This window comes from Nannobrachium achirus (assembly GCF_963921795.1).
Source record: "Nannobrachium achirus genome assembly, chromosome: 23".
Lineage (NCBI taxonomy): Eukaryota > Metazoa > Chordata > Actinopteri > Myctophiformes > Myctophidae > Nannobrachium > Nannobrachium achirus.
The window spans coordinates 22,501,799-22,528,859 of NC_137830.1; the positions used below are offsets into that span (position 1 = coordinate 22,501,799).

Here is a 27,061-nt window from a genome sequence, read left to right on the forward strand (position 1 = left end):
CCATTTTCGTGACATTTGAAGAAAATATGTAGGAAAAGGAGCAAAAAGTGTGTTTTGGAGAAAATTCAAAATGGCGGAAAATCTATCCTGACGCAAATGGGCGGGGCCTATATCGGGAGATGCGTATTGACCCAAGGAATCCAGGGAAAAAAGAATTTTAATGTTCCGACCTACGGTTCAAGAGTTACAGGCCGAAACGTAAAGTGGACTGTTATAGCGCCACCATGAGGCCAACTGACAAAGTTATTTTTTATTTAATCCTTGATATCATTATAAATCTCCTCTCAGAGTTTTGTAACTGTAGCCCCTATGGTTTGCGAGAAAAAAAATATTGAATGTGAGTTTTTGCGATTCCCATTATAAGTCAATGGGAAAAATGTATTCACTAATAAATTAATATCAATTAAACGATTTGTGAAAGTGAAAAAAGGGCTTCACAGTTATGTCAGGTGTGTTCATATGCTATTGGTGATGCGATTTCAGATCAATTGCTCCAGCCACTGAGGAGAAACGCTGTGACAGACACTCACTCAGACAGACACTCACTCACTCACTCACTCAGACAGACAGACATTCGCTAAATTATATGTTAGATACTCCCAAAATTCACCAGAAAACAGGGGGGGGGGGGCTTTATGACTTAAAGATGAGAAGTCATTATTAAAGATGTCTTTGGTTGCTTCAGTCATCAAATCTAGTGTAGGCCTACACCTACATTTGGCACTTTAAGGCTGAAATTGTACTCATGCTAGTAAAGCAAGCCTGATAAAAGTATCAAACATGCAAACATTTCAACAGAACACAGGAAAATATATATCTTTTTTTAATGTTCTAGGGTATACCCTGGGCGAGGGTGTATGATGTTGCGAGACCCGAAACACCCGTCGACCCCAGGCTACATCACTGATGATACGTCCCAGCTGCATCCTTGTGATGTTTTTTACACTATTAGTTCTATTTATAGTGGCTCATAGGAATAGACTATGTGACAACCAGGAATAGTTTGGTGAGCACCGGAGACTCGGTTGACGGCCGGAATTTAGACGGCACCCGGGAGCAGGTTGGGTTAGCGCCCCAGCCTGTGTCTTCCGTGAGGAAGAAGCCCAACAAATCCACGGTGAGGCCTTTAGGAGGGCCATTCAACTGCAGCAGCTGAATGGAATGTTTGGATTGGGGTCTGGTGCAACGCACAGGTTCTGAACCTGGTGAGAGCAGGAGAGGACCTGGTAAGACGTAGGAGGAGCCCGGCCAGGAGTCAACCCATAGAGCCTAGTTCTTCCACGCGCCAGAATGGCTCCCCAATCCTGGCAGAGTAGTTCCGGTGCTGCACATTGAGTGACCCTGTCTTTCCCTAATAGGACTGATCGTGGATAGCTACTGGGACGTAAGTCGGGACTTGATCAACCCCGGCTGGGTCACCTGGGCGAGGGTGTATGATGTTGCGAGACCCGAAACACCCGTCGACCCCAGGCTACATCACTGATGATACGTCCCAGCTGCATCCTTGTGATGTTTTTTACACTATTAGTTCTATTTATAGTGGCTCATAGGAATAGACTATGTGACAACCAGGAATAGTTTGGTGACCACCGGAGACTCGGTTGACGGCCGGAATTTAGACGGCACCCGGGAGCAGGTTGGGTTAGCGCCCCAGCCTGTGTCTTCCGTGAGGAAGAAGCCCAACAAATCCACGGTGAGGCCTTTAGGAGGGCCATTCAACTGCAGCAGCTGAATGGAATGTTTGGATTGGGGTCTGGTGCAACGCACAGGTTCTGAACCTGGTGAGAGCAGGAGAGGACCTGGTAAGACGTAGGAGGAGCCCGGCCAGGAGTCAACCCATAGAGCCTAGTTCTTCCACGCGCCAGAATGGCTCCCCAATCCTGGCAGAGTAGTTCCGGTGCTGCACATTGAGTGACCCTGTCTTTCCCTAATAGGACTGATCGTGGATAGCTACTGGGACGTAAGTCGGGACTTGATCAACCCCGGCTGGGTCACCTGGGCGAGGGTGTATGATGTTGCGAGACCCGAAACACCCGTCGACCCCAGGCTACATCACTGATGATACGTCCCAGCTGCATCCTTGTGATGTTTTTTACACTATTAGTTCTATTTATAGTGGCTCATAGGAATAGACTATGTGACAACCAGGAATAGTTTGGTGACCACCGGAGACTCGGTTGACGGCCGGAATTTAGACGGCACCCGGGAGCAGGTTGGGTTAGCGCCCCAGCCTGTGTCTTCCGTGAGGAAGAAGCCCAACAAATCCACGGTGAGGCCTTTAGGAGGGCCATTCAACTGCAGCAGCTGAATGGAATGTTTGGATTGGGGTCTGGTGCAACGCACAGGTTCTGAACCTGGTGAGAGCAGGAGAGGACCTGGTAAGACGTAGGAGGAGCCCGGCCAGGAGTCAACCCATAGAGCCTAGTTCTTCCACGCGCCAGAATGGCTCCCCAATCCTGGCAGAGTAGTTCCGGTGCTGCACATTGAGTGACCCTGTCTTTCCCTAATAGGACTGATCGTGGATAGCTACTGGGACGTAAGTCGGGACTTGATCAACCCCGGCTGGGTCACCTGGGCGAGGGTGTATGATGTTGCGAGACCCGAAACACCCGTCGACCCCAGGCTACATCACTGATGATACGTCCCAGCTGCATCCTTGTGATGTTTTTTACACTATTAGTTCTATTTATAGTGGCTCATAGGAATAGACTATGTGACAACCAGGAATAGTTTGGTGACCACCGGAGACTCGGTTGACGGCCGGAATTTAGACGGCACCCGGGAGCAGGTTGGGTTAGCGCCCCAGCCTGTGTCTTCCGTGAGGAAGAAGCCCAACAAATCCACGGTGAGGCCTTTAGGAGGGCCATTCAACTGCAGCAGCTGAATGGAATGTTTGGATTGGGGTCTGGTGCAACGCACAGGTTCTGAACCTGGTGAGAGCAGGAGAGGACCTGGTAAGACGTAGGAGGAGCCCGGCCAGGAGTCAACCCATAGAGCCTAGTTCTTCCACGCGCCAGAATGGCTCCCCAATCCTGGCAGAGTAGTTCCGGTGCTGCACATTGAGTGACCCTGTCTTTCCCTAATAGGACTGATCGTGGATAGCTACTGGGACGTAAGTCGGGACTTGATCAACCCCGGCTGGGTCACCTGGGCGAGGGTGTATGATGTTGCGAGACCCGAAACACCCGTCGACCCCAGGCTACATCACTGATGATACGTCCCAGCTGCATCCTTGTGATGTTTTTTACACTGTTAAGAAGTTTTGGGGGGATAGTCCGATAAAATTAAGTAGGCCTACTTTTACTTTTGTACTTTAAGTACATTTTGATGCCATGGCAATACTTACTTCATTTACTCAAGTTTTACTTGAAACAGAGTACTTCCACGTTGCAGAATAGTAAACATAAAAAGTAGGTTAATTAAATAGCCGCAAATAGTCAAATAGTCCCATGCAGCGTAGTAGTGACGTGTCAGCAACGGTCTTATGGTTTGAATAAAGCAGTGTAAGCAGAGTGGCGACACGCTTTGATCTCGCCGCCGACCGGAAGTGGCTTCGCATGGAGCCTGTTCTCATTCTTAGCGAGCGAGTCTCGTAGACAACATTATTAAAAGGGGGGAAAGACGTGATTTAGTCTACTTACCAGCTAGTGAAAATGCCTCGGTTATAATGGGGGCGGACGGGGGGGGCAGCAAAGGCTCGCTAAGAATGAGAACAGGCTCCAGTAAGCTAGGCTAAGCTAGCTTTCCCACCATAGTAGAGTAAATAGGCTTTCCACGCTTACAATGGGAGTCGACGTAAGTGTCATAACTCTCTCTCTCTAGGGGTCTGGGTTTGAATTGAAGAGGCGTGTCGCCCGCGCTGGGTAACCATGGCAACCTCTGCGTACCGTATGTTGATAGGTTGATATGGTTGATATCAACAAACAACAGCCGTGCGGGTCACGTGAGTCGCTGTGACGTGGCGCCGCTGTTTATAGAGCATCGCAGCGGAAGTTGATTCCTGGGGTCACTACGTCATTCCCCATTCATTTTCGCCATAGACTTTTACAAAAATATTTATAACAATTATGTTAAGCCTCGAACCAAGCCATCCAGGATGGAGGTGAATCATGACCATATAACCTTTTTTTCTATGAAAAGAACATTTTGAAAATCGCTAAACAAAGGGTAGTTATTAAATGTAGTATATCAAATAATGTAATATTAAAATATGTTTTCACATAGGATCAAAGGTTATATGGTCATGATTCACCTCCATCCTGGATGGCTTGGTTCGAGGCTTAACATAATTGTTATAAATATTTTTGTAAAAGTCTATGGCGAAAATGAATGGGGAATGACGTAGTGACCCCAGGAATCCACTTCCGCTGCGATGCTCTATAAAGGAGAGACAGTCAACAGGAGCCAGACAGTGTGTGGACCTACAAGCAGAAACACAGACGTGACTACTGAATTTATTCCCATAACGTCCCTCAGACTCTCCAAAGAGGACCAAAGGAGAGGACACATCTTTATATACTGTATACCAATTATTTACAGTTTTAGCTAAAACCTTTGTTGCTGATTTATTCAGAAGAATGCTGCACATGGAAACCACGATTAAGGAGGAGAAATGTCTGCCTGGTTACCCAGATGAGGACCAGGAAACCACGATTAAGGAGGAGAAATGTCTGCCTGGTTACCCAGATGAGGACCAGGAAACCACCATTAAGGAGGAGAAATGTCCGCCTGGTTACCCAGATGAGGACCATGATGTTAGAACAACTGACAGAGTTCACAGCAGTATAGATGACAGCCTAACAAATCTCAACTGGTTGAGGAAATACTCTGTTCCCAGTGCGCACCCGGAGAGGAGTCTGCTGGTTGGTGACACAGCTTTCACCACAATGCCTCTACACCGCCCTCTGGCTGGGGAGCCAGCAGCCACCACAATGCCTCTACACCGCCCTCTGGCTGGGGAGCCAGCATCCACCACAATGCCTCTACACCACCCTCTGGCTGGGGAGCCAGCAGCCACCACAATGCCTCTACACCGCCCTCTGGCTGGGGAGCCAGCAGCCACCACAATGCCTCTACACCCCGATGCCTCCATCAGACCTCCTTATTCCTACGCCTCTCTCATCTACAGGGCCATAAGGGACGACAAACAGTCCAGGATGACTCTCTCCAACATCTACAAGTGGATGGCGGACAACTTCCCTTATTACAGAAACTCCAATAGCACCACCTGGCAGAGCTCCGTGCGTCACACCTTGTCGGTGAACGACTGCTTTGTGAAGGTCTGCAAGGAGCAGGGCGAGGGCGGGAAAGGAGGCTACTGGCAGATCAACCCTGAGAGCGGGCACAAGTTTGTCGACGCACAGAAGAGAAAGCTGCTGCTGCAAGACTACAACGCTGTAGTGCAGGAACACAAAACTGTGATGCTAAACTACAACATTCCAGTGCAAGGCCAACAACCCAATGCTGCAGTGCAAGGCACCAACACTGCAGTGCAAGGACCCAACACTGCAGTGCAAGGCCCCAACACTGCACTGCAAGGCCCCAAACTGAGAAAGCTGCTGCCGCAACAACAGCAGCGACACAACACTGTGCCACAAAGCCACAACATAATTCTGCAAGGAGGACCCAACAACAACAGTGGGCACGACTTAATGGCGCAACAAGGACACAACTTTGTGGTGCAAGCAGGACACGCGCCCGGTGTCCAAATCTGCACGCCCAGTCTCCAGATCTGCTTCCAGATCTGCATACCAAGCACGCAAATCTTCACACAGCAGGTATCCAAATAAGTGCACACCCAAGTCTCTACTCAACGGTGGCTGCAGGTGGCACGGGTGGCATCCAAATCCCCCTGGCAAGGATTCTCACGGTACAGATATCCCGGTGCGGTGGCACGGGCCGGCGTTCAGTCTTAGATGGAATTCTCAGGGGAAACCAACCTGGGTGAGGAGATGGTTCTCTTGTACGTCCACCCTCACCTCCTCCACCCCGTCCTCCACAGGCCCCTTGCTGGGGCTGCACGGGAGATGGTGGTAACCTTAAACTGCTTTGCTGCCTCTGGGCGACAGACTGATTTTCCCCCTTGGGATAATAAAGGTATCTATCTATCTATGGTGGTAGTGTGGTGGTGTTGGAGAAGAAGGAGTCGACCTCCAGAACCAGCAGGCCTCCATGTCCTCATGTCCTCCACCACTCCTACAGTGAGCTCTGGTCAATAACTACAGGAGACCTCAACAGCGGGGACTGCCCATAAGACCGACATCTCATTACTCCGGCCACGACTACGTGGCTACGCGACCGCACTACACCTTTAACAACATCACCGCCGCTCGCCACTCCAATTCCAGGACATTAGGATCATGCTGTCTTTGTGCTGTGGAATTTTCTTAAAATAGAAGAAATATATTTGTATTATCATGTCATTATACTTTACAGAAGGTATATTATAGGTCTGTTGAGTAAGTGAGTTCTGAATTCATAATGTAGACCTATTTCACTCATTTAGACAATTTAGAAATTCCCTTCACAGACACTAACATTGTAACATAATATTACTTTTAAATGAAGCGTAATATCATGGCATTCTTCTCTGTGATCTACAGTATGTCATAAGATTAGATTAGATCATGTTAAGAAATTGGTGATTGTAATCTAATACTTAAACAGAGAATTATGGTGAACTGATTTTTTTGTTACCTTGTACAGTATATGAAAAATAAAACATATGAAAAGTAATTCTGTTTGTTCATCACTATGTCTGTCTGCCTGAAGTTCTTAAAGCATCACATTTAACCAATGTGTGTATAACTTGTCTCAGCAACCACCTATTAAAATAGATAAATATGATTTCAAATTCAGTGCTGTAAGTTCTATGACACTGTTCCACATATTCCACGCAGAGGTTGTATTATTTAGTTTTTCAACTGATTCTGTTAGGAAATTGGGTCTATACAGCCAGGATAAAAAATCTACCATGATCTGCTCACTGCAAATACCCACAGTGGCCAAATCAAGTTGGGCTCCCATCGACTTTCTATAGCTACAGGAGGAAATATTACCTAGGAAAAAAAATCTGCTTTAAGTAGGATGTGAGGGGTCTAACTAGGATAAGTACGGATCTGTCATGTCCCCTAGGAAAGTCTAAGTCAAACTAGGGGTTTGTCATGATGCTGAATCCATTGCAAGTATTTGTTTTACACAAAAAACATTCATTGGCCCCAGAAAACGCCAACAAAAGATGATTTGTTTTGATGACTCATCACTTTTTCATCACTAAACCATCATTTTCTGGAGCCATTTTTAGCCCAAGGAATGTTTGCAATGGATAAAGCACCTGCATGACAAACCCCTAGTTAGACCCCTCACATCCTACTTAAAGCTGATTTTTTTCTGGGTATTTTCCTCCTGTATAGAAAGTCGATGGGAGCCCAACTTGATTTGGCCACTGTGGGTATTTGCAGTGAGCAGATCATGGTAGATGTTTTATCCTGGCTAGTAGACCTAATTTCCTAACAGAATCAGTTGAAAAACTAAATAATACAATTTTGTCCAACCTGAGTGTATTTTTTCCCTAGATTTACTAAACTAGGAGGACCCCCAGGCCCAGACCCCCGTTGTGGTTTGATTGTCCTAACCCTACAAGCCTCGGGAACCAGGCGTTAACCAGAACATATCAAGCAGAACGCTAATGGTCTCTCCCTATGGTTTGAGTTTTATCCTGTGTTATTGAGCCCCCTAGTGGACTGCATTTGTTCCTGGCTGCACAGACAATCAATTCAAAGTCACATACAACAAAGTGATTTGAGCGCTTTGTGCCAAGATGTAGGCCAGATGTAGGCCAAGCTTCGTGTTCCGTACAAAGCCAGATGTTGACTCTTAGTAGCCTCGCGTTGCCATACTCTATCACACTGGCAGGGGCGGATGAGTGTCTGGCAATGCGAGGCTCTGAGCTTAGCTCCTTCCAGGAGCACTGCTCGATAGAATAATATTAGAAAGTAAAGTAGTAACATACTGTCCACCTTGCCATCCAATCAGAGAAGATTAACTCATATATTATGACGTCATATGACAATCCTCAATATGACGCCATAATATATGAGTTTATAACGAGAATACTCATCGACTCCGGTCTTCAACTGTGAGGATCTTATCTTGTTGTTTTCTCTCTTACATCTAGTGGCAGATAATAACTCTCACTGTGTGTACAATTATGGAAAGTCAGCAGCAGATCATAGCAAAGGTGTTGGAGCAGTCTGCAAAGTTGGTCGAGGAGCAGGTGGATGCTCATTTGAGAGAACTGGACCAACTGGGTGAAGAGGAATTGGACAAATTGAGGGAAAGGCGCCTGGAGGCCCTCAAGAGGGGCCAGAAACAGAAGCAAGATTGGCTGGCTAAAGGCCATGGAGAATACAGAGAGATCCCTAGCGAGAAAGACTTTTTCAACGAGGCCAAGGTAAGCAAGAACATGGTCTGTCATTTCTACAATGACTCCACCTCCAGATGTCAAATCTTTGACAAACACTTGGCTATCCTGGCAAAGAAGCATATTGAGACCAAATTCATCAAGCTGAATGTGGAGAAGGCGCCTTTCCTTACACAGAGGCTGCGACTCAAGACCATTCCTACCCTGGCCCTGCTGATCGATGGCAAAACCACTGACTATGTTGCTGGATTCGCTGACCTTGGGAATACAGATGCGTTTTCCACAGAGACGCTGGAATGGAGACTTGCGCGTTCAGATGTAATTAACTACACTGGAGACCGATTGTCGCCTCCATCACAGGCACAGAAGCCAGCCTCTATATTCACAAGGGTGGAGAAGACAATCCGAGGGAGAGGCTTTGATTCAGATTCAGATTCTGAAGATGGCTAGAAAGCGCTGCCAATTTTCCTCAGTCAGGCCCAAGCGAGCTTTGCTTTCTACTTGTTTGAGTTAACGTAGTATTTCAATCAGTCTTCCATCCTTCCAACTTAGCGATGCTTTTGTCTACACAATTGATATGTTGTGTGCAAACCATTAATTAATGTCTTGTACACAGACTAATCAACATAAAGATTGAGAATATAATATGATCTGCCATCAGAATAGCTACACCAAGGGTCACGTGTGGCCCCCAGGGGCTATGTGGTTGCCACAGGCGCACCGTTGCTCCAATTTGATCATTGCAGTGAACAGAGACAAGACAAGCAGGGAATTGACATGCATGGGGTTGGATTCAAACCAGGATCAGTTGCATAATTAGCCTTATTACTTGCGCCAGCAGAGTGTATCTGTGCATCCCGTGCGTCTATGTGTGTGTACACCCGCAGCGAATCAGGGAGCAGCGTTCTTGGTGATGTCACCACCAACATGTGCGACCTGATATAAATAACAAGATGCAAGTTGGCACCTCGACAAAGTGCCAATTTTCCCACCCATTATTTCTTCTGAATTTGAGCCATAGACCACCATTGCATTAAGACTCTCGGCCCCCAAAAAATAAAATATTTTGTTGTGGTGGAATAAGGTTTTGTCCACAATTCCATGCTGTATTGATGTGGTACCATAAGAGTACCACATCACAAAATAACATTAAGTAATTTCCTGATGTTTAACAATAATCTAACTCTTGAGAGAGAGTTTTACAGGTCCATTTGGTTTCATTTTATGCTCCCAGTCCCAAGAGATAAAGATCTACAGTATAAGGGTCCATTTGGTTACCAACTCTCCATCATTTAGCTGGGGACCTCCTGGAACCCCCTCAAGGACTACTGGTGGTCCCTGCTGGAGGACCACCGATCTAGAGTGACCCCAAACCCCAAAAGTCCATTAAGATCAATGGAGGAGTGGTGCAAGCTTGAGGATTGGTCAGGCATCACATGACATCACAATACATAATAGGCAACCGCACAATTTCCCAGAAGTCTAGTTAGTGTGGTTGCTATACTGTAGGCAACACACTACTATGTTCTCGGTCCGAGAAGTTTTTGCCATTGAAGTGAACCTGATTTTTGTTAACTTTTGCTAAACAGAAATGTGGAGCTTTTGGTTATGCTTCACACACTGTTGTCACTGTCATGCTTCACATGTCAACACAATATCTAATATAAATGGTAAGACAGAATTCATTTCCCAGTGGATTCCTCGTGACTTGCGTCAGTGCAACCACACTTGCAATTTCCTAGAAAGGTTGTATACAATTGTATTCACGCAGAGAATATTTTGCCAGCAAAGTTTTTGAGTAATCGGGTTGGGTGGCTGAAAAGTGAAACTTTTGGTCATGCTTCACTTGACATTGCAATATACAATATATATAATATATAAATGGTAAGAATTAATTTCCCATTGTTGCATCTTTCTAGTAGTTTTTTTGTGGATTCTCTGTCCAGTTTTTGAGTGGTGCTAACCGCTACTTCTGGTTTCGCCTATACAGTATGTATGTCTGTCCAGCCCCATCTCGCATTGGCCAAGCTTCGTGGGACGCTTAATGAAATGAACTCATAAAAGGCACCGCTCACTTGCGATGTTTTTTTTTGACACTTGCTTCCCAGTTCCCACCTGATATTGTGTGGGAGTTCTGACTGTTCTAGACCGTACTGAATAACTGCTAGCTTGCATAAGATCTACAGGCTAGGACTTAAGTCTAAGATGTACAGGTCATCATCAAAGTAAGACGATATTTTTTTAACATTTATCACATGCACCAGCAGAGCGTGCAAGTACTGCGTTCAGCTGTGTATGTACGTACAGTATGTGCGTATGTCGGTGTCTGTGTGTGTTTAAGCCCGTAGCCCAATCAGGGACCAGCATTTCTGGCAGCGTCATCATTAACAGCCAATGAGGGACCAGCATTCCTGGTGATGCCAGTGGTGAGCACACCTTATGGTGTACTCTGCTGGCGCACAAGTAGTCTGTCCATCCATCCGTATCTTGCAAACCACTGGTCAGCGTCAGATTTCTTGTAGGTCAAGGAAGTCGATCCTCAAATAGTTTTCATGTTTTGCAAACATCTGTGTGATGTTCTTCACATTTTGTGACACGAACGGTCACACTACACACTGATCCATCTTTCCCAAATATGGAGCCGTTTGGAACTCCATATTTGGACATCAATATGGCATCATATTAATGAATCCCTAACATTGTGGTCAAATTCACTCCATGCAATCAGCACAATATAAAATGTGTCAGTTCAAAACTTTGAGTAAGGCTCTTTTTACAGTCCTTTAATACTATTTTTTGGTTTGGATGTGTGCGGGTACTCTGTTTCTTATCCTTTTTTAACCGATGCAGTCAGGATTCAAAGGTTGGGTTTCAAATGAACATTTATTCTGAAACAAAAGCGGAACAATTACTGAATGACATTTGTTTGGGACAGACAGACGGACGAATGGACAGACAGAATTGTAGGCCTGCACAGTTCGTCCGTTAGGTTAACTGACAAGTCATTCAGTATTTTCTCCAACAAACAACTCTCTATGGAACTGGATAAAATGGACGAGAACGAATGGAAATACCACGGAGAAGGAAACAAGAATCTGGTGGTCTCACACCTGCAGCAATTCAAGGTCCTACGGTTCCTCAAATCCTTGACAGACGACTCTGAAGACGCTCCCCAGACTTCAGAGCAGACTTACAGACACATTGTTGACTTCAGTAAGAACATCATGAGTCCTCTTTTGGGAGACAGGTTTGTCCACAGTGGTGAAGTGATCAAGCTGCCTCTAGAGTTTGTCAGACAGCTGTCAATCAAAGTTCAGCATCATAGACCACATTGGCGCTGTAAAAAGGCGATGGACATCTATAGTGGCTATGCTCTATGCCTTCCAAACCTGACCTTACCTCCTTATGACTTGCCCACACACACACCACCTCTCTGTATAGAGATAAAGCCTAAATGTGGCTTCCTACCTTTAGCTCGACATGTCAGTAGAGACATCAAGACCAAGATCTGTCGCTTCTGCACTCATCAACGCTACAAGGTGGCCAACGGGAAGTGGAAGAGATCCAGTCTCTACTGTCCGCTAGACCTGTTCTCAGGAACCAAGCAGAGAATGTGCTCTTCCCTCAAACACTTAATAGAAGAACCACAAAATAACTGTAAAATCTTCAAGGGTGGTCAGTGTATATATGAAGGAAATAAGGGCAGTGAGGACTTCCAGGATTTGAACTCGCTCCTGCAGGACCTCAGACCTTACTTCCTGCCTGGAACACCCAGTCTCAGCGGCCACCTGGCCAACAAGGCTGTCCTTAATGGCCTCATACAGGTGTTGGTGGAGGCTCTGCTGAACAACGGAGGAGAGGAGCGAGACATGATATTGGAGAGAGGAGGAGGAGGAGGAGGAAGAGAGGGTCAAGGATTCTGTGAGGCCAGCCTTCTCACGAGAGAGCTGATCAGAAACGGTTGTCCAGGTCTGCCTAGTGACTGCGTTCTGTCCAGGATCCTTCACACTCAGATGTTGGACAGTTTAGACATTGAAGGTCTCCACCCTCTGTACCGTCGCCTCGAACAACACCTGAAACTCTACCCTGAAGACAGGAGCTGTCTCCAATTGGACGGACCGTATAATGCAGCCTTCTTGGACAGGATCCAGAAATGTCCTGTTGAAGATGATGGCTCTATAGATTATGCTGTAGCCAAGGTGCATCAGTACCGGGTTGCCTTGACTGCAAAGGATTGCTCCATCATGGTTGTCTTGATTCCCTGCGGTGAGAATGAAAGTCTGTCGGGTCAGATGAAAGCGAGAGAACTCCTGTGCTCCTCTGGGTCTTCTGCTCCTCGTTTCTCCTTTTCCGTGTCCATCGTGGACCTGGACCCCAAGCCATTCGACAGCGTCCCCCGCCAGCTCATCCTGGACCACCAGGTCGTCTCCTTCTACCTTGAGAACCAATGATCCCCTGGACAGAGAGCTGTTCCACTCCATGTAAGAACATCCACGGCTCCACCCCTGCTGTTGACCACTGCAGTCCTCCGCAGACAGGCACATACCCACAGGCAGCCATTAGTGAGGGGAACATAAGAAAATCTGCGAAGTAAATCGTTACCAAGAAATTTCTTCACCAATGTGTTTCTAAAGGTGTGTAATAATATGTACTAAAAGGTTGAAATTCAACTCCCGGGTGAAACCTCTTAAAACAAATGATTTGAGTTTGTGTCTCATTAACTTTACTATACAGGAAAAAAATACAAAAAATAAATCTGCTTTAAGTAACATGTGAGGGGTCTAACTAGGGGTTTTTCATGATGCTGAATCCATTGCAAGCATTTGTTTTGCACGAAAAACATTCCGTGGGCTACAAATGGCCCCCACAAAAGGTGAAAAGTGATGATTCATCTCTAAACCATCATTTTGTGGGTCCGATTTTAGCCCAAGGAATGTTTTTCGTGCAAAACAAATGCTTGCAATGGATTCAGCATCATGAAAAACCCCTAGTTAGACCCCTCACATGTTACTTAAAGCAGATTTATTTTTTGTATTTTTTTCCTGTTTAGTAAATTAATGGGACACAAATACAAATCAGTTTTTTTAAGAGGTTTCCCCCTGGAGTTGAATTTCAACCTTTTAGTACATATTATTACACACCTTTAGAAACACATTGGTGAAGAAATTTCTTGGTAACGATTTACTTCGCAGATTGGTCAAATATCTTATAAAATCCCCTTACTACATGGAGGGCAGCCATGTTGAAGTTGGCACCTGGAATCATCTAGAGCTAGACCTGTTCTCAGGAACCAAGCAGAGAATGTGCTCTTCCCTCAAACACTTAATAGAAGAACCACAAAATAACTGTAAAATCTTCAAGGGTGGTCAGTGTATATATGAAGGAAATAAGGGCAGTGAGGACTTCCAGGATTTGAACTCGCTCCTGCAGGACCTCAGACCTTACTTCCTGCCTGGAACACCCAGTCTCAGCGGCCACCTGGCCAACAAGGCTGTCCTTAATGGCCTTATACAGGTGTTGGTGGAGGCTCTGCTGAACAACGGAGGAGAGGAGCGAGACATGATATTTGAGAGAGGAGGAGGAGGAGGAGGAAGAGAGGGTCAAGGATTCTGTGAGGCCAGCCTTCTCACGAGAGAGCTGATCAGAAACGGTTGTCCAGGTCTGCCTAGTGACTGCGTTCTGTCCAGGATCCTTCACACTCAGATGTTGGACAGTTTAGACATTGAAGGTCTCCACCCTCTGTACCGTCGCCTCGAACAACACCTGAAACTCTACCCTGAAGACAGGAGCTGTCTCCAATTGGACGGACCGTATAATGCAGCCTTCTTGGACAGGATCCAGAAATGTCCTGTTGAAGATGATGGCTCTATAGATTATGCTGTAGCCAAGGTGCATCAGTACCGGGTTGCCTTGACTGCAAAGGATTGCTCCATCATGGTTGTCTTGATTCCCTGCGGTGAGAATGAAAGTCTGTCGGGTCAGATGAAAGCGAGAGAACTCCTGTGCTCCTCTGGGTCTTCTGCTCCTCGTTTCTCCTTTTCCGTGTCCATCGTGGACCTGGACCCCAAGCCATTCGACAGCGTCCCCCGCCAGCTCATCCTGGACCACCAGGTCGTCTCCTTCTACCTTGAGAACCAATGATCCCCTGGACAGAGAGCTGTTCCACTCCATGTAAGAACATCCACGGCTCCACCCCTGCTGTTGACCACTGCAGTCCTCCGCAGACAGGCACATACCCACAGGCAGCCATTAGTGAGGGGAACATAAGAAAATCTGCGAAGTAAATCGTTACCAAGAAATTTCTTCACCAATGTGTTTCTAAAGGTGTGTAATAATATGTACTAAAAGGTTGAAATTCAACTCCCGGGTGAAACCTCTTAAAACAAATGATTTGAGTTTGTGTCTCATTAACTTTACTATACAGGAAAAAAATACAAAAAATAAATCTGCTTTAAGTAACATGTGAGGGGTCTAACTAGGGGTTTTTCATGATGCTGAATCCATTGCAAGCATTTGTTTTGCACGAAAAACATTCCGTGGGCTACAAATGGCCCCCACAAAAGGTGAAAAGTGATGATTCATCTCTAAACCATCATTTTGTGGGTCCGATTTTAGCCCAAGGAATGTTTTTCGTGCAAAACAAATGCTTGCAATGGATTCAGCATCATGAAAAACCCCTAGTTAGACCCCTCACATGTTACTTAAAGCAGATTTATTTTTTGTATTTTTTTCCTGTTTAGTAAATTAATGGGACACAAATACAAATCAGTTTTTTTAAGAGGTTTCCCCCTGGAGTTGAATTTCAACCTTTTAGTACATATTATTACACACCTTTAGAAACACATTGGTGAAGAAATTTCTTGGTAACGATTTACTTCGCAGATTGGTCAAATATCTTATAAAATCCCCTTACTACATGGAGGGCAGCCATGTTGAAGTTGGCACCTGGAATCATCTAGAGCAATGGTTCACAGTGTTGCGTTGGTGATTCAATGTTTTGGGGACGCAATTTGAATGATGTCACATGCACCTCGCTTAACACCTACAGTACGGGAGTTTAACAAAGGAACGAGCCTGTATGCATATTAATACAGGCTCGTTCCTTTGTTAAATCACCCTGCTGTGACACTACAACGTCTGCAAATATTGTTGAGGTGTGAACTTGGGGGTTGTTTTACAGCGATGCATGTCCGTGCGCGTGAGAGGCGTGACACTGCATGCTCAAAAAAGATACGGGACGGCGTCTACACGCGTGACTGGACCGATTCAACACTGGTGGTTCATAAACAATTCAATGGCCCTTAATTTGCTTGGACTCCAATCCATTGAGAGTGTATTTGAATCCTTATGGGTCCATTTGGTTGGTTCCTTTTCTACACATTAATGATAGGGTTTCCACCAACGTTTTGTAGCTGTTGAGAAGATTCTAAATGAACTTCATGACATCATCACACATTTTTATAAAGGTGAAACCTCACCTTTAGGACTTCAGTTTCTAAATGCCTGTGGCAAGACTAAACTGTGTCAAACAGTGAGACTGCAGGGACTGCATGGCGACAGACAGAACCATCATGGCATACGATGCAAAGATCGGTCCGTCCATCCTTAGCAGTGACCTGTCCTGCTTGGGCAGCGAGTGTGTGCGAATGATGGAATGTGGGGCCGACTATCTGCACCTGGATGTTATGGATGGACACTTTGTCCCCAACATCACATTTGGACATCCCGTGGTGGAGTCCTTGAGAAAGTTTGTAGGACAAAGTCCATTCTTTGACATGCACATGATGGTCTCTCGGCCGGAACAATGGGTGAAACCCATGGCTGCTGCAGGGGCCAACCAGTATACGTTCCACTTGGAGGCCACCACCAACCCTGGAAACCTCATCAAGGAGATCAGAGAGAGTGGCATGAAGGTAGGTTTGGCAATCAAGCCTGATACTAAAGTTGCCGAGCTTGCGCCATGGGCTAATCAGATTGACATGGCCCTGGTTATGACTGTTGAACCTGGCTTTGGAGGACAGACATTCATGGAGGACATGATGCCCAAGGTCAGCTGGCTAAGGAGCCAGTTCCCTTCGCTGGACATTGAGGTGGATGGAGGAGTGAGTGCCAACACCATTCACAAGTGTGCCGAAGCAGGGGCCAACATGATCGTGTCGGGCAGTGCCGTGATTGGTAGTGATGACCCTCGCACCGTCATTGCTCTTCTTCGCACTGTGGTGGCAGAAGCGATTCAGAAACGCTCGCTAAAGCGCTGATAACCGATGATAACCACATGGCTGTGTTTCCGCTGGTTATGCCCCATAACCAACATGTCTTTACCACCTTTCCCTGGGGACAGTCTCTGGACAAGTTCTGTGATTTAAATAAACTGCTTACCCTATACGTCGTTGTACAGTAAATAGTGAAAATAGCTTTATATCTAGAAGCTCACAACATGTCGTATTGCCATGCGTGCTGAGCTTGTAGGTGTATTTTCACTACTTTTTAAAATGTTAATGTCAATAATAATAATTATAACAATAATCTTGTATTTTTTTTCTCACCTTCATTTTAGCAAATTCATAAATACTAGGGATTGCCAGGGTTTCACGTGGTTAAAGCTCAGGGCTGTAAAGTACTCATTATAGCAGTGAAAAATACGTTCTCAAACTACAGTAAATGTCAAGGACCCCCACATTGACACTTAGCCTACTAGCCCACAGACCCTGATTTGAAAAGATATGACAGGGACCCCCATAAGAGGAGATCTTTACGGCTCTAGCAGTGATTCCCAACCATTTTAATTTCAAGGACCAACAGCTTGACATGCATTAAGCTACGGACCCCCATGTAATGGTATTTCTATCACTGAGACCCCAATTTGTATCGTAAAATCAATGTTAATTTAACTCAAATGTACATTTGTACACTCTGAGTAACACAGACCCATAAGGGTCCATTTGGTTCCTAACTATCATTTAACTGGGAACCCTAGAACTCCCTCAAGGACCCCTGGCCTGGTGTCCACTTTTGGGTCTGCTTTGGTTCTGCTTTGGATTCTTTGCTTCCAGGGGTTTGGAATATACTGTCTATGAGATTTGTGAACTGTCGCAGATGAACTGTTAATGCTGTTCTAGAATTCACAGTTCATCTGCGACAGTTCACAAATCTCATAGACAGTAATTCCAAACCCCTGGAAGCAAAGAATCCAATCTGAAACGTAACATTGGAAAACAAAGTTCAGATTAAGACTAAATGCCTAAATTGTAAATTGTTGCAGTTTTTCTTTATGCTAGTATAACGCCATTGATGTGGGATAACATTTTAGATCGGTTATTTTTCGGTTTTGAGTGTGAGCGAGCATGACAGTGTGAGCCAATGCGAATGACCTAGAAAGGTCTCCACTTAGCCTCAATGCCATATAAGCTTGTCTGTGCAGGAATGAATGAATGTAGTCCACTAGGGGGCACAATAACACAGGTTAAACCGTAGGGACCATTTAACACAGACAGTCTATGGGAAAATCAGTAGCCAGAGGGATGAATGTAGCTTCTCATCAAAAACAATAAGAACATCTCACTATGGAGCTTAGATTGTCTATTTTTGACTGTTTAGTTTTATTTCGTAAAAAAATAAATACAATAGGTCTAAACACAATATAACTTAAACCCCGGATATACAAAAGAGTATTACTCCAATGTGGTCCTGCCACACAAAATAAAAATATATAATCCAATAAAATGACCTACCAATACATTACGTGTAGTGGAGAAAACATGCACTGAAACCCACCTAAAATACCAAACGAATATCAAACCATAAAAATAAAAAACAACTTCAGCTCTGCCTCTGTCTTGTAGATCTGCTATTTTCAAAATAATCTGAAAACTTAAAATGGGGTATTCTGCACAAATTACACAATGAATGAGTACTTTTACAGTACATTTTGAATTCCGGACTGTTACATAAGTTGTAACAGAGTACTTCTACATTGCAGTGTTGATACTTTTAGTCAAATAAAACATTTTCCACCACAGAATAAACTACAATTCCCACAATTCCATTCTGGCTGGTGACGGACAGCACGGCACGGCACGCGAGAACACAACGTGCGCACGCGCAGTAGCACCCAGCGTCATGGCCCCGTTCAGAGAAGCATTGTTGTTGTTGTGGTATGTTATTGTTTTCATGTTGTGTTTCTTCTCATAAATGGATATGAATTTAGTCGTCTGGTAGGCAGGCTAATGCATTAATGTCACTGTGTTGTGTAGCTACAGCTACCGGTTGCATTCTGCTTGATATGTTCTGGTAAACTCGTTGCAAACAAGTCATTAGCTGCAGGTTGTTTGTAAATTCGTGTGGTCTTTTCTAGACTGATAGTGATACACATTTATACAAGACCTTCTAGACCAGTGTTTCTCAAACTTTTACATTTCAAGGTCTCCTTAACTCTGACAGTGTATAAATTGAACCAAACGGGTTCATTTGGTTGCATTATTCTGTACACTGTCAGAGTTACATAGGTACTTATAAGGGTCAATTTAGAGACCCCTAAAGGAACCCACAGACTAGAGTCCCTGTCTGGAATCCACTTTGAGAAGCACTGTTCTAGACTGATACACATTTATACAACAAGCACCCAGGTGATGGTAGGCAGCCTATTATGTTTTGACTTCAAAGGACCCCATTGGAAACAAGCCATAGTGATGTCTTGGGTTTAAAATCCTCTTGGCAGACCTTGGCGCGCGCGCACACACACACACACACACACACACACACACACACACACACACACACACACACACACACACACACACACACACACAGGCCTAGCTTTCATTTATAAATTATTGAATCATGCTTGCAACATTACTACAGTAAACTTCCACTTGTTTACCATACATTTAAGCTCTTCCATATAGGCAATTCACTTATTGCTTCATTTAGATGATGTATTTGTACTATATACATACGTATGTGCACAAAATGTACTATTTTACTATTAAGGTGTGTTTGTGATTTTAACTTACCCTTTGCAGGGTGAGATATTGGAATAAACCCTTTACGTCGGTGGACACCGGTTGCTGAATTCAGGTACCTCTCTCTGGATATAAATACTTTTCTAGGATGTTTCGTAGTTGTCCTGCACAGCACTATACATAATCTCAGTGTTAATTTAACTCAGAGAGCGTACCTATGTGACTAAACTAACCCGTAAGTGTAGTGATTGTGTTACATCACATGTATACCTGATTTATACATTCTTGTGTCACACCCTGAAAATATGTTTTTTGAGTAAGTTTGGGATCCTTCGGGATTTTAACGATTCCCTGTTAACGGTCGGATTCCTTAACGATTTATATATACTGTATATAATTGTATATCCAATGTTGGATCTGGTTCGTCCGGTTCCAGACTCCAACCCTAGTTGTGAGCTTGTACATCTGCAATTTTCTGTGCGCAACACCGTCACACACACATACTGTATAAGTATACGTAAATCGTGCGTTTCCACGGCACACAGCCATATCAACAGCAGCCGGTGGCACTCTAGCTATTTCGTTCATTTACATAGTTTAGATTTTAGATTTATTGCGACCGGCGAGTCGCAAGTTACTATGAAAAGCTCCACCGTCTGTCTGTCCGTCCGCCTGTCACATCACACTTTTGCCCCTACTCTATCTCTGGTACTGTTGGCTCTATCGTTGCCAAATGTTGCACACACACTCCTTGGATGGCACATCACAACCTCCAGATTTCTCACATGGCCCTCTTCTAGCGCCACCATCAGGCTGATTTTTGTGAAACACATTTTTGGACACTGCTCCTACAGATTTTGCCCTAAAGTCACGCAAAGCGGTACACAGTATCTCCAAAGTCATGTCATCAACATGGATCTGTCCCATTTCCCATATTCCCTCCTGATTGGCTACGATTGCCTTCTAAAGTTTGTGTATGCAACGTGACGGTCACTTATCTCCCGATTAGGGAGTCTTACTGGTTTAAGCCGCTTCGTTTTCAACACAGATCCCTTTTGACAGCAAGTCTTTATCATCTTTACTCTTGAGACTGTCGCTGCTGTGTTGGTTTTTAGCGGACAAGGATTCTTTTTACTTTGTAATTGTTGACACAAAATAAAGTTGAACCTTGAATCCCTTCCTCTCTCTCCAGAATGAACGACATGAATCTGAGTCCTGTGGGCATGGACCAGCTCAGTGTACCCTCTGTGAGCGCCAGCCACCTGGGTCTGCCCACCTCCCCCACACACAACCCCCTCCCCACGCCAGGTAAGGAAGGCCCTTTTTACCGTGTAGCTCTGTCCCCCTGGAACCCCCCCCCCCCCCCCCCCAAACACCTCTAGCGGGTCCCTGGACCCCACTTTGAATACCAGTGCGCTAGTTCCCTTAATTACCTCAAAATTGTAATTATATTGTACGTAAGTAAATGTACATACATTAGTTGCTCTCCAACCACTGTGTTATTTATTCCTTAGTGTCAACTTTTGCAGGCATGCCGGTGGCCATCCCCAGTCTGGGTCCTTCGCTGGGATCCCTGCCCTCGGCACTGTCCCTCATGCTGCCTATGGGCCCCCTGGGCGACAGGGGGGTGATGTGTGGTCTGCCGGAGAGGAACTATTCCCTGCCTCCACCTCCATACCCCCACCTGGAGAGCAGCTACTTCAGACACATACTGCCAGGTATGAAGGGGTGACACACTATACCGGTTTCATTTGTCTCCTGGTAGCTTAGTCGGTAGAGCTCTCGCCTTTGGACCTTAGTGTTGTGGGTTCGATCCCGACAACTAAACGTATGAGTAGTGCGGCAAGTCGTGTGGTAAGCACTGGGAGCTGATGGTAGGTGTGGCACTCCATCTTAATCTCCCAGGGGTCTAGCTCATTGAATCATGGATAAACTCCTGTGTGTTATCGAAAAACATGGCCTGCTCAGTGCTCACATATTCGGAGGGTGTCAGGAGTCACCAGAAAGGACAGGTGTTTTAATTGAATCTATCATGGTTAAAATGGAGTTTGAAGTTATAATGGATTATTATGAAGAAATTCAAAAACTGTCCTGGGTGTTCCCAAAAGCCTGATTAGACGATAAAATGACAACGTTTTTTTGAAAGCGAAATATCCCTGTAATCAATTATTTAAAAATATATGTTGGTTTTATAGTGACATTTTGGGGATGTCACTAAACCTTCAGACATTCAAAAATGTCCACAATAGTGAAAATAGCAGATCTACAAGCTCTACATGTGTTGCATCAAGCTTATAGATCGGCTATTTTTGTAGATTTGTAGACATTTGCACGTAAGCTATAGAGCTGTAAACTGACGATTTCTTTAAGCAAATAATGTATTGATTACTTTGACTTTTATTGAATATTAAAGAAATGGGGGCATACAAAAAAATGATATCAATGAAACGATATGAAACAATTCTCACAGATATTAAAGAGAAAATCAACTAAATCCATCAGTATGATTAACCACTTGAGCCCTATTTTTTTACTTGCGCACAAAAATACCAAACATAGCCGATCAACAAGCTCATGATGCATAGAGAATTTGTAGATCACCTATTTTCGAATTCCGTTCCCACAGTGTCATTAGCAAACGCTAGGTATCCTACTCTTTTGTCACACTTGTGTCTCTGTCCCGGGCTGAAGGTATATTGTCCTATCTGGCGGACAGGCCTCCGCCTCAGTACATCCACCCCAGCAGCCTCAACATGGACGGCAGCCTGTCTGTGGCCAGCAACAACCCCTCAGGCATGGACCCCTACAGTGGCCCCGGGGGGCCGCTGGAGCAGGGCCTGGTGCCCATGGACGCTCGACAGGTAGGGCTCACTGCCGACCCATCATTAGGGCTGTCACGATTATGACATTTTACATGACGATTAATTGTCACTCAAAATAATTTGCGATTAACGATTTAATTGTGTTTTTGCCGTTGGCGTTGATAATTGCATTTCTGTTCGGCTTTTAGGCTTTGAAGTTGCACATGGCAGATATGACACATAACCTAAATATACAAAGAAATGACTGACATACAGTATTTGACAACTGTACTTAAAAAAGAACATTGATAGTGGAAATAGCCGATCTAATAGGTGTTGTAGATCGTCTATTTCCACTATTTCTGAAAATGTTTGAAAATATATGAACATTTTTCAACGTGAAACGATTGTGACGATTATGACAAAATAATTGTGACAGGCCTACCCATCATGGCATTTTACTGGACCACAAGAGGCCGATTCTATAAACATCTTCTAATCCTAACAGATGTGCTATTTTCACAACAACTTTTATACATTTGGAACATCTTCACCTATATCGACGTGCCCAACAGGCAAGCCAGGTTGAAAGTTGTTAACAGCATTATTGGACTGAATCAATTTGTTGATTATTTTATTATAGCTTTTTTTACATTTTTATCAATCAATCATGTTTTTATGTATTATATCGATTAGTTCAATAAGCTGTTGCTCATGTGGTCTACCATAGGTCAGCAGCCAGGGGGACCTCCACCAGGGTGGCACTCATGAGCTAGACTCAGGAGGCCTGGCCATGGAGTCCCGTGTCAGCAGCCCCATGTCCCCTGACAGGTCATTATTGTTTAGAAAGTTTTATATTTATTTTTATTTTGTTTTGACTTTATGATTATAAGTTTCAATTTGTTTATAAAGCAGGATAGTTTCGTTTATATTTGGTCAAAATGTTTTTTTTTAGTTTTAGATATTATCTGGAGCTGTTTGGGTCCCCATAGTTATGGGGATCCAATTTAAAAGTAGAACCACTGCTTTCTAATATCCTTGGTCACCTTCCCAGGATGGGTGAGGACCTGGCAAACATGGAAGGAGTGTGTGTGGTGACGGTCTCTGACACCCAACAGCAGCTGGGCGGAGGTAAGGCCGTCATAATGCTTACATAATCGCCTTATTGCAATTCATTGAGATAATGTTTTCGTTTTTTCTGTTGAAAAATGTGTCGACATTTCCTACATTTCCTACAGTGTCCTCCATTTTCAGAAATGGCGGGAATAACTCAACAACAATCTGCAATGTGACTCTTTGTGATCTTGTAGAGTATGTGGCCTGTTGTGGCCATTGTACATTTATTAATTTAGATTGTAGATTGTTGATACCGGTCATTTCCAGTCATTTCCTTGTATTATTATCATATTTATATTTTTATATTTATATTATGATATATAAATATATATCATATTTATATCATATATCATATTATATTATTTATCATCTGACCTATGCAATTATTCTTTACAAAGCCTAAAAAATATATAAGTTCCAATACCAAAACCACACTGAAATCGTTAATCGCGATTATTATCTGTCAGGGGTCTTCAACGTTTTCAGGCCAAGGACCAATTAGTTGAGAGAGAGATGAAGCAGGGACCCCCACAACCTGTTCAGAGATTCCATATAGTTTCATTGTTTGACAGCACAATCATCAGTGTATTTTTGATTCATGTCAATTTGTGTTTTCAGATATTTAACCGTCAATACTTGATAAACTTGACCTTTCACTCTGTACTTTTAGTCTGCTCTTTTTCCCCTCTACACCAAAGCTTTTTGCCGAAAATAGCCGATCTGTGAGCTTGTAGATCTGCTATTTTTGGCTAAAGTTCTCAGAATATGGACGCTAGAAAAAAACTTTCTATCACACAAAGATTTGGAGGACCCCCTGTAGTAACTTTGAGGACACCCTGTTGAAGACCCCTGATCTATGTAAAAATGTTTTAATTGTCAACTAAAATGTGGTGATGGTGACACCCCTAGGTGGAGGGAGGCCCCCCCAGCCCCACGAGGGCATGTCTGGGGTGGACCCGTCCCTCCACGGCGGTCCGCCCGTCCTGGAGCTGCCCGTGGTGATGGAGGCGGAGCACATGGGGGGCCGGGGGGGCGGAAACAGCGCCCCCGGTGGCGGCGCGGTGGGGGAGCAGCAGCTCCACGTCGCCGGGGGCGTGGTCAGCGTGGTGCTCACAGGCTCCATGGCCGCGCAGGTGCAGGTAGGTCTCTACACGATTATTGTTACATAATTACGCCTGATCGCTGTTATTTCACCCGTATGTTTACAAATTGTAGCCCAGGCGTTTAAAAGGAACCAGGCGGCTATTTGCATAATGTTCAGCGCCAAAAACACAATTAAATCGTTAAACTCAAATAATTTGTGTTGGAATTAATTGTCAAGCTAACTTTCACGATGGTGACAAACCCTACCATGCATGCACATTGCAGGGCCAGCTGGAGCCGGTGTCCCTCCACGGACATGCAGGCATGGGTCTGGAGGCGGTCAACGTGTCTCCCATCACGGCCGAGGTGTCCCTGGGCCCGGAGAGCAGCCTGGTGCTGGTCAACTCCAGCCTGCAGCTGGACGACTCCAGCTCCAACAAGGAGAACATGGTCCCCGCCTATACCATCTGTAAGAGACACACTGACATCTATACCATCTGTAAGAGACACACTGACACTGACTCATCTATACCATCTGTAAGAGACACACTGACATCTATACCATCTGTAAGAGACACACTGACATCTATACCATATGTAAGAGAAACACTGACACTGACTCATCTATACCATCTGTAAGAGACACACTGACATCTATACCATCTGTAAGAGACACACTGACACTGACTCATCTATACCATCTGTAAGAGACACACTGACTCTTATAGATGGTATAGATACTATCTGTAAGAGACACACTGACACTGACTCATCTATACAATCTATAAGAGACACACTGGCTCTTATAGATGGTATAGATACCATCTGTACTTGACACTCTACCAAGACAATGAACAAATAATTTGTGATTCCCAGAACTTCTAAAAAGGTGTACAAAAGGAGGTATTGCTTAGCCTGGAATCCAGACTGATTTCTTACGTTGACGAGTCAAATAGGACCGTCCTGGCCATACTGAATAGCCGGGTGAGAGAAAAAAAAAGGAAGACAAAAATCCACCGAACATAGCAAATGAATCTGGATTCCAGGCTAGGTATTGCTTCCCCCACCAAAAATATTATGATTGTGAAATAATCATCTAAATCGTCTGGGATGTCAAAACTCGCAAATTATTGAATGAATAGATTAAAAAAACAAATACACAAATCTCCTGGCATCCTTGGCATGAAAAGGTTTTAAGAACCACTGATTTAGAAGGCATTTGCAGAATCACCATCAGGTTTTTCTAGGGTCTCTTAACCATTATTTTATGCTTTAACTATTAAAAATCAAACCTCGGTTCGAAGTGGAGCGGTGAATTTGAGCAGCTGTACCCTATGTGAGTGGGTGAGTGAGTGTAAACTGTGCCTGTGAGTGAGTGGTGAGTGTGCCTGGCCTGCACAAAACAGCGCCCCTCCTTTAACTAGTGTTTTGTGTGTGGCCACTCAAGGTATTGCCAGACTACGGACACGGCCACCCAGCCAGCCACCCAGCCAGCCACCCAGCCACATACCCACAGACATACCTGTTCATTGGGAGCGCTTTCACCGCTCCAAAAATTGCAGATATACAAGCTCACAGAGCAGCACAGAGTGAATATTTTTGACCCCATTCTATAAATGTCTTCTAAAAAAATAAACTTTTTCATGTCAAGGACCCATAGTATATGAAATTGCCCGCCGACCCCGTCTCGAAATATGCATCAGGGACACCCCAGAACTAGCACACATTTGAGTTACAAATGTTTGCTTTAAAAACACATATATTCAAAGATTTGCGCAACGTTTCTCAACTTTTCAAAAATAGCAGGCAGGTCTACAAGCTCGCGGAGCAGCACTCGGTGCGGCGCTGCAAGCTTGTAGACCTGCTATTTTTCGATAGCTAAAGCATAAAATAATCCTAGGCCTAAATGGGTTGACGGGGGCTAATTCCTTGACACTGACTTGAGCTAAACTCATTCTCAAGACGTGCCTGTTGTGTTGTGTGATGGGAGAGTGTTTTCTACTGGTGATTCAGTCCGAGTGTATCAAAGGGTGCGTTCGTAAATGCGCCCCGTTTGTGGTTAGGGTTAGGGGTTATGGTTAGGTTTAGGCATAGTTTTACTGAGGTTAAGGTTAGGGTTAGGGTTAGGCATAGTTTTACTGAGGTTAGGGTTAGGATTAGGGTTAGGTTTAGGCACTCACTACACTAAGCACACACCCGGTGCGCATTTCCGAACGTACCCTTTGATACACTCGGACTGAAACACCAGAGGAAAACACCATCCCGTTGTGTGATGTGCCCCACCACCAGGGTGCACTCTGTGTGAGCGCTCGTACACCTCAGACTGTCCGGAGCACGGCCCGGTCACCTTCATCCCTGACGCGCCCATCCAGAGCCGGGCCCGCCTCTCCCTGCCCCGCCCGCTCTGCCTCCGCATCTCAGTGGCCCACGAGCCACTCGGTGAGCAGCGTTCATCTTGACAGCTAGAGAATTTAGATCAGGGGGTCTTCAACGTTTTCAGGCCAAGGACCCCTAGGTTGAGAGAGAGATGAAGCAGGGACCACCACTACAAAATTGCGTTGCAGATTTTCATAGATTTCATAGATAGATTCATAGACTTGTTTGACAGCACTGTCATCAGTCTATATTTGATTTGTGTTAAACAAATCAAATTTGGGTTTTTTTCAGACATTTAATCA

General features: G+C 44.8%; 5 protein-coding genes across 8 annotated transcripts in view; all 5 read left to right on the forward strand.

Annotated features, from left to right (window-relative positions):
* Positions 1-8,209: 8,209 nt before the first annotated feature.
* On the forward strand, positions 8,210-8,872 carry LOC308308803 (thioredoxin domain-containing protein 9-like; the record flags this gene model as incomplete). Its single annotated transcript, XM_080754255.1, has 1 exon — positions 8,210-8,872. The coding sequence occupies one exon, from the start codon at positions 8,210-8,212 to the stop codon at positions 8,870-8,872; it is 663 nt and encodes a 220-aa protein (XP_080610381.1).
* A 2,585-nt stretch (positions 8,873-11,457) lies between these two features.
* Positions 11,458-12,873, forward strand: LOC308308804 (inositol-pentakisphosphate 2-kinase-like; the record flags this gene model as incomplete). Its single annotated transcript, XM_080754256.1, has 1 exon — positions 11,458-12,873. The coding sequence occupies one exon, from the start codon at positions 11,458-11,460 to the stop codon at positions 12,871-12,873; it is 1,416 nt and encodes a 471-aa protein (XP_080610382.1).
* Positions 12,874-13,648: 775 nt separating this feature from the next.
* LOC308308805 (inositol-pentakisphosphate 2-kinase-like) lies at positions 13,649-14,563 on the forward strand (the record flags this gene model as incomplete). The annotated part of the gene is made up of 1 exon (XM_080754257.1): positions 13,649-14,563. One exon carries the CDS (start codon positions 13,649-13,651, stop codon positions 14,561-14,563), a length of 915 nt encoding a protein of 304 aa, XP_080610383.1.
* A 1,430-nt stretch (positions 14,564-15,993) lies between these two features.
* Positions 15,994-16,680, forward strand: LOC308309138 (ribulose-phosphate 3-epimerase-like; the record flags this gene model as incomplete). The annotated part of the gene is made up of 1 exon (XM_080754614.1): positions 15,994-16,680. One exon carries the CDS (start codon positions 15,994-15,996, stop codon positions 16,678-16,680), a length of 687 nt encoding a protein of 228 aa, XP_080610740.1.
* A 1,866-nt stretch (positions 16,681-18,546) lies between these two features.
* prdm4 (PR domain containing 4) overlaps positions 18,547-27,061 on the forward strand; it is a 30,977-nt gene continuing 22,462 nt past the window's right edge. For 3 of the 4 annotated variants that reach the window (XR_013963321.1, XM_080754765.1, XM_080754767.1), the window contains exons 1-10: positions 18,547-18,576; positions 19,444-19,498; positions 20,576-20,691; positions 20,898-21,101; positions 22,075-22,244; positions 22,915-23,015; positions 23,239-23,315; positions 24,210-24,439; positions 24,669-24,852; positions 26,673-26,822. Coding sequence is in view for 3 of the 4 variants with exons in the window: in XM_080754765.1 (XP_080610891.1) it covers positions 20,577-20,691; positions 20,898-21,101; positions 22,075-22,244; positions 22,915-23,015; positions 23,239-23,315; positions 24,210-24,439; positions 24,669-24,852; positions 26,673-26,822 (1,231 nt within the window). In the remaining variant the exon portion in view is untranslated. The remainder of the gene's footprint in view (positions 18,577-19,443; positions 19,499-20,575; positions 20,692-20,897; positions 21,102-22,074; positions 22,245-22,914; positions 23,016-23,238; positions 23,316-24,209; positions 24,440-24,668; positions 24,853-26,672; positions 26,823-27,061) is intronic. The other variant, XM_080754766.1, reaches the window with a different exon arrangement.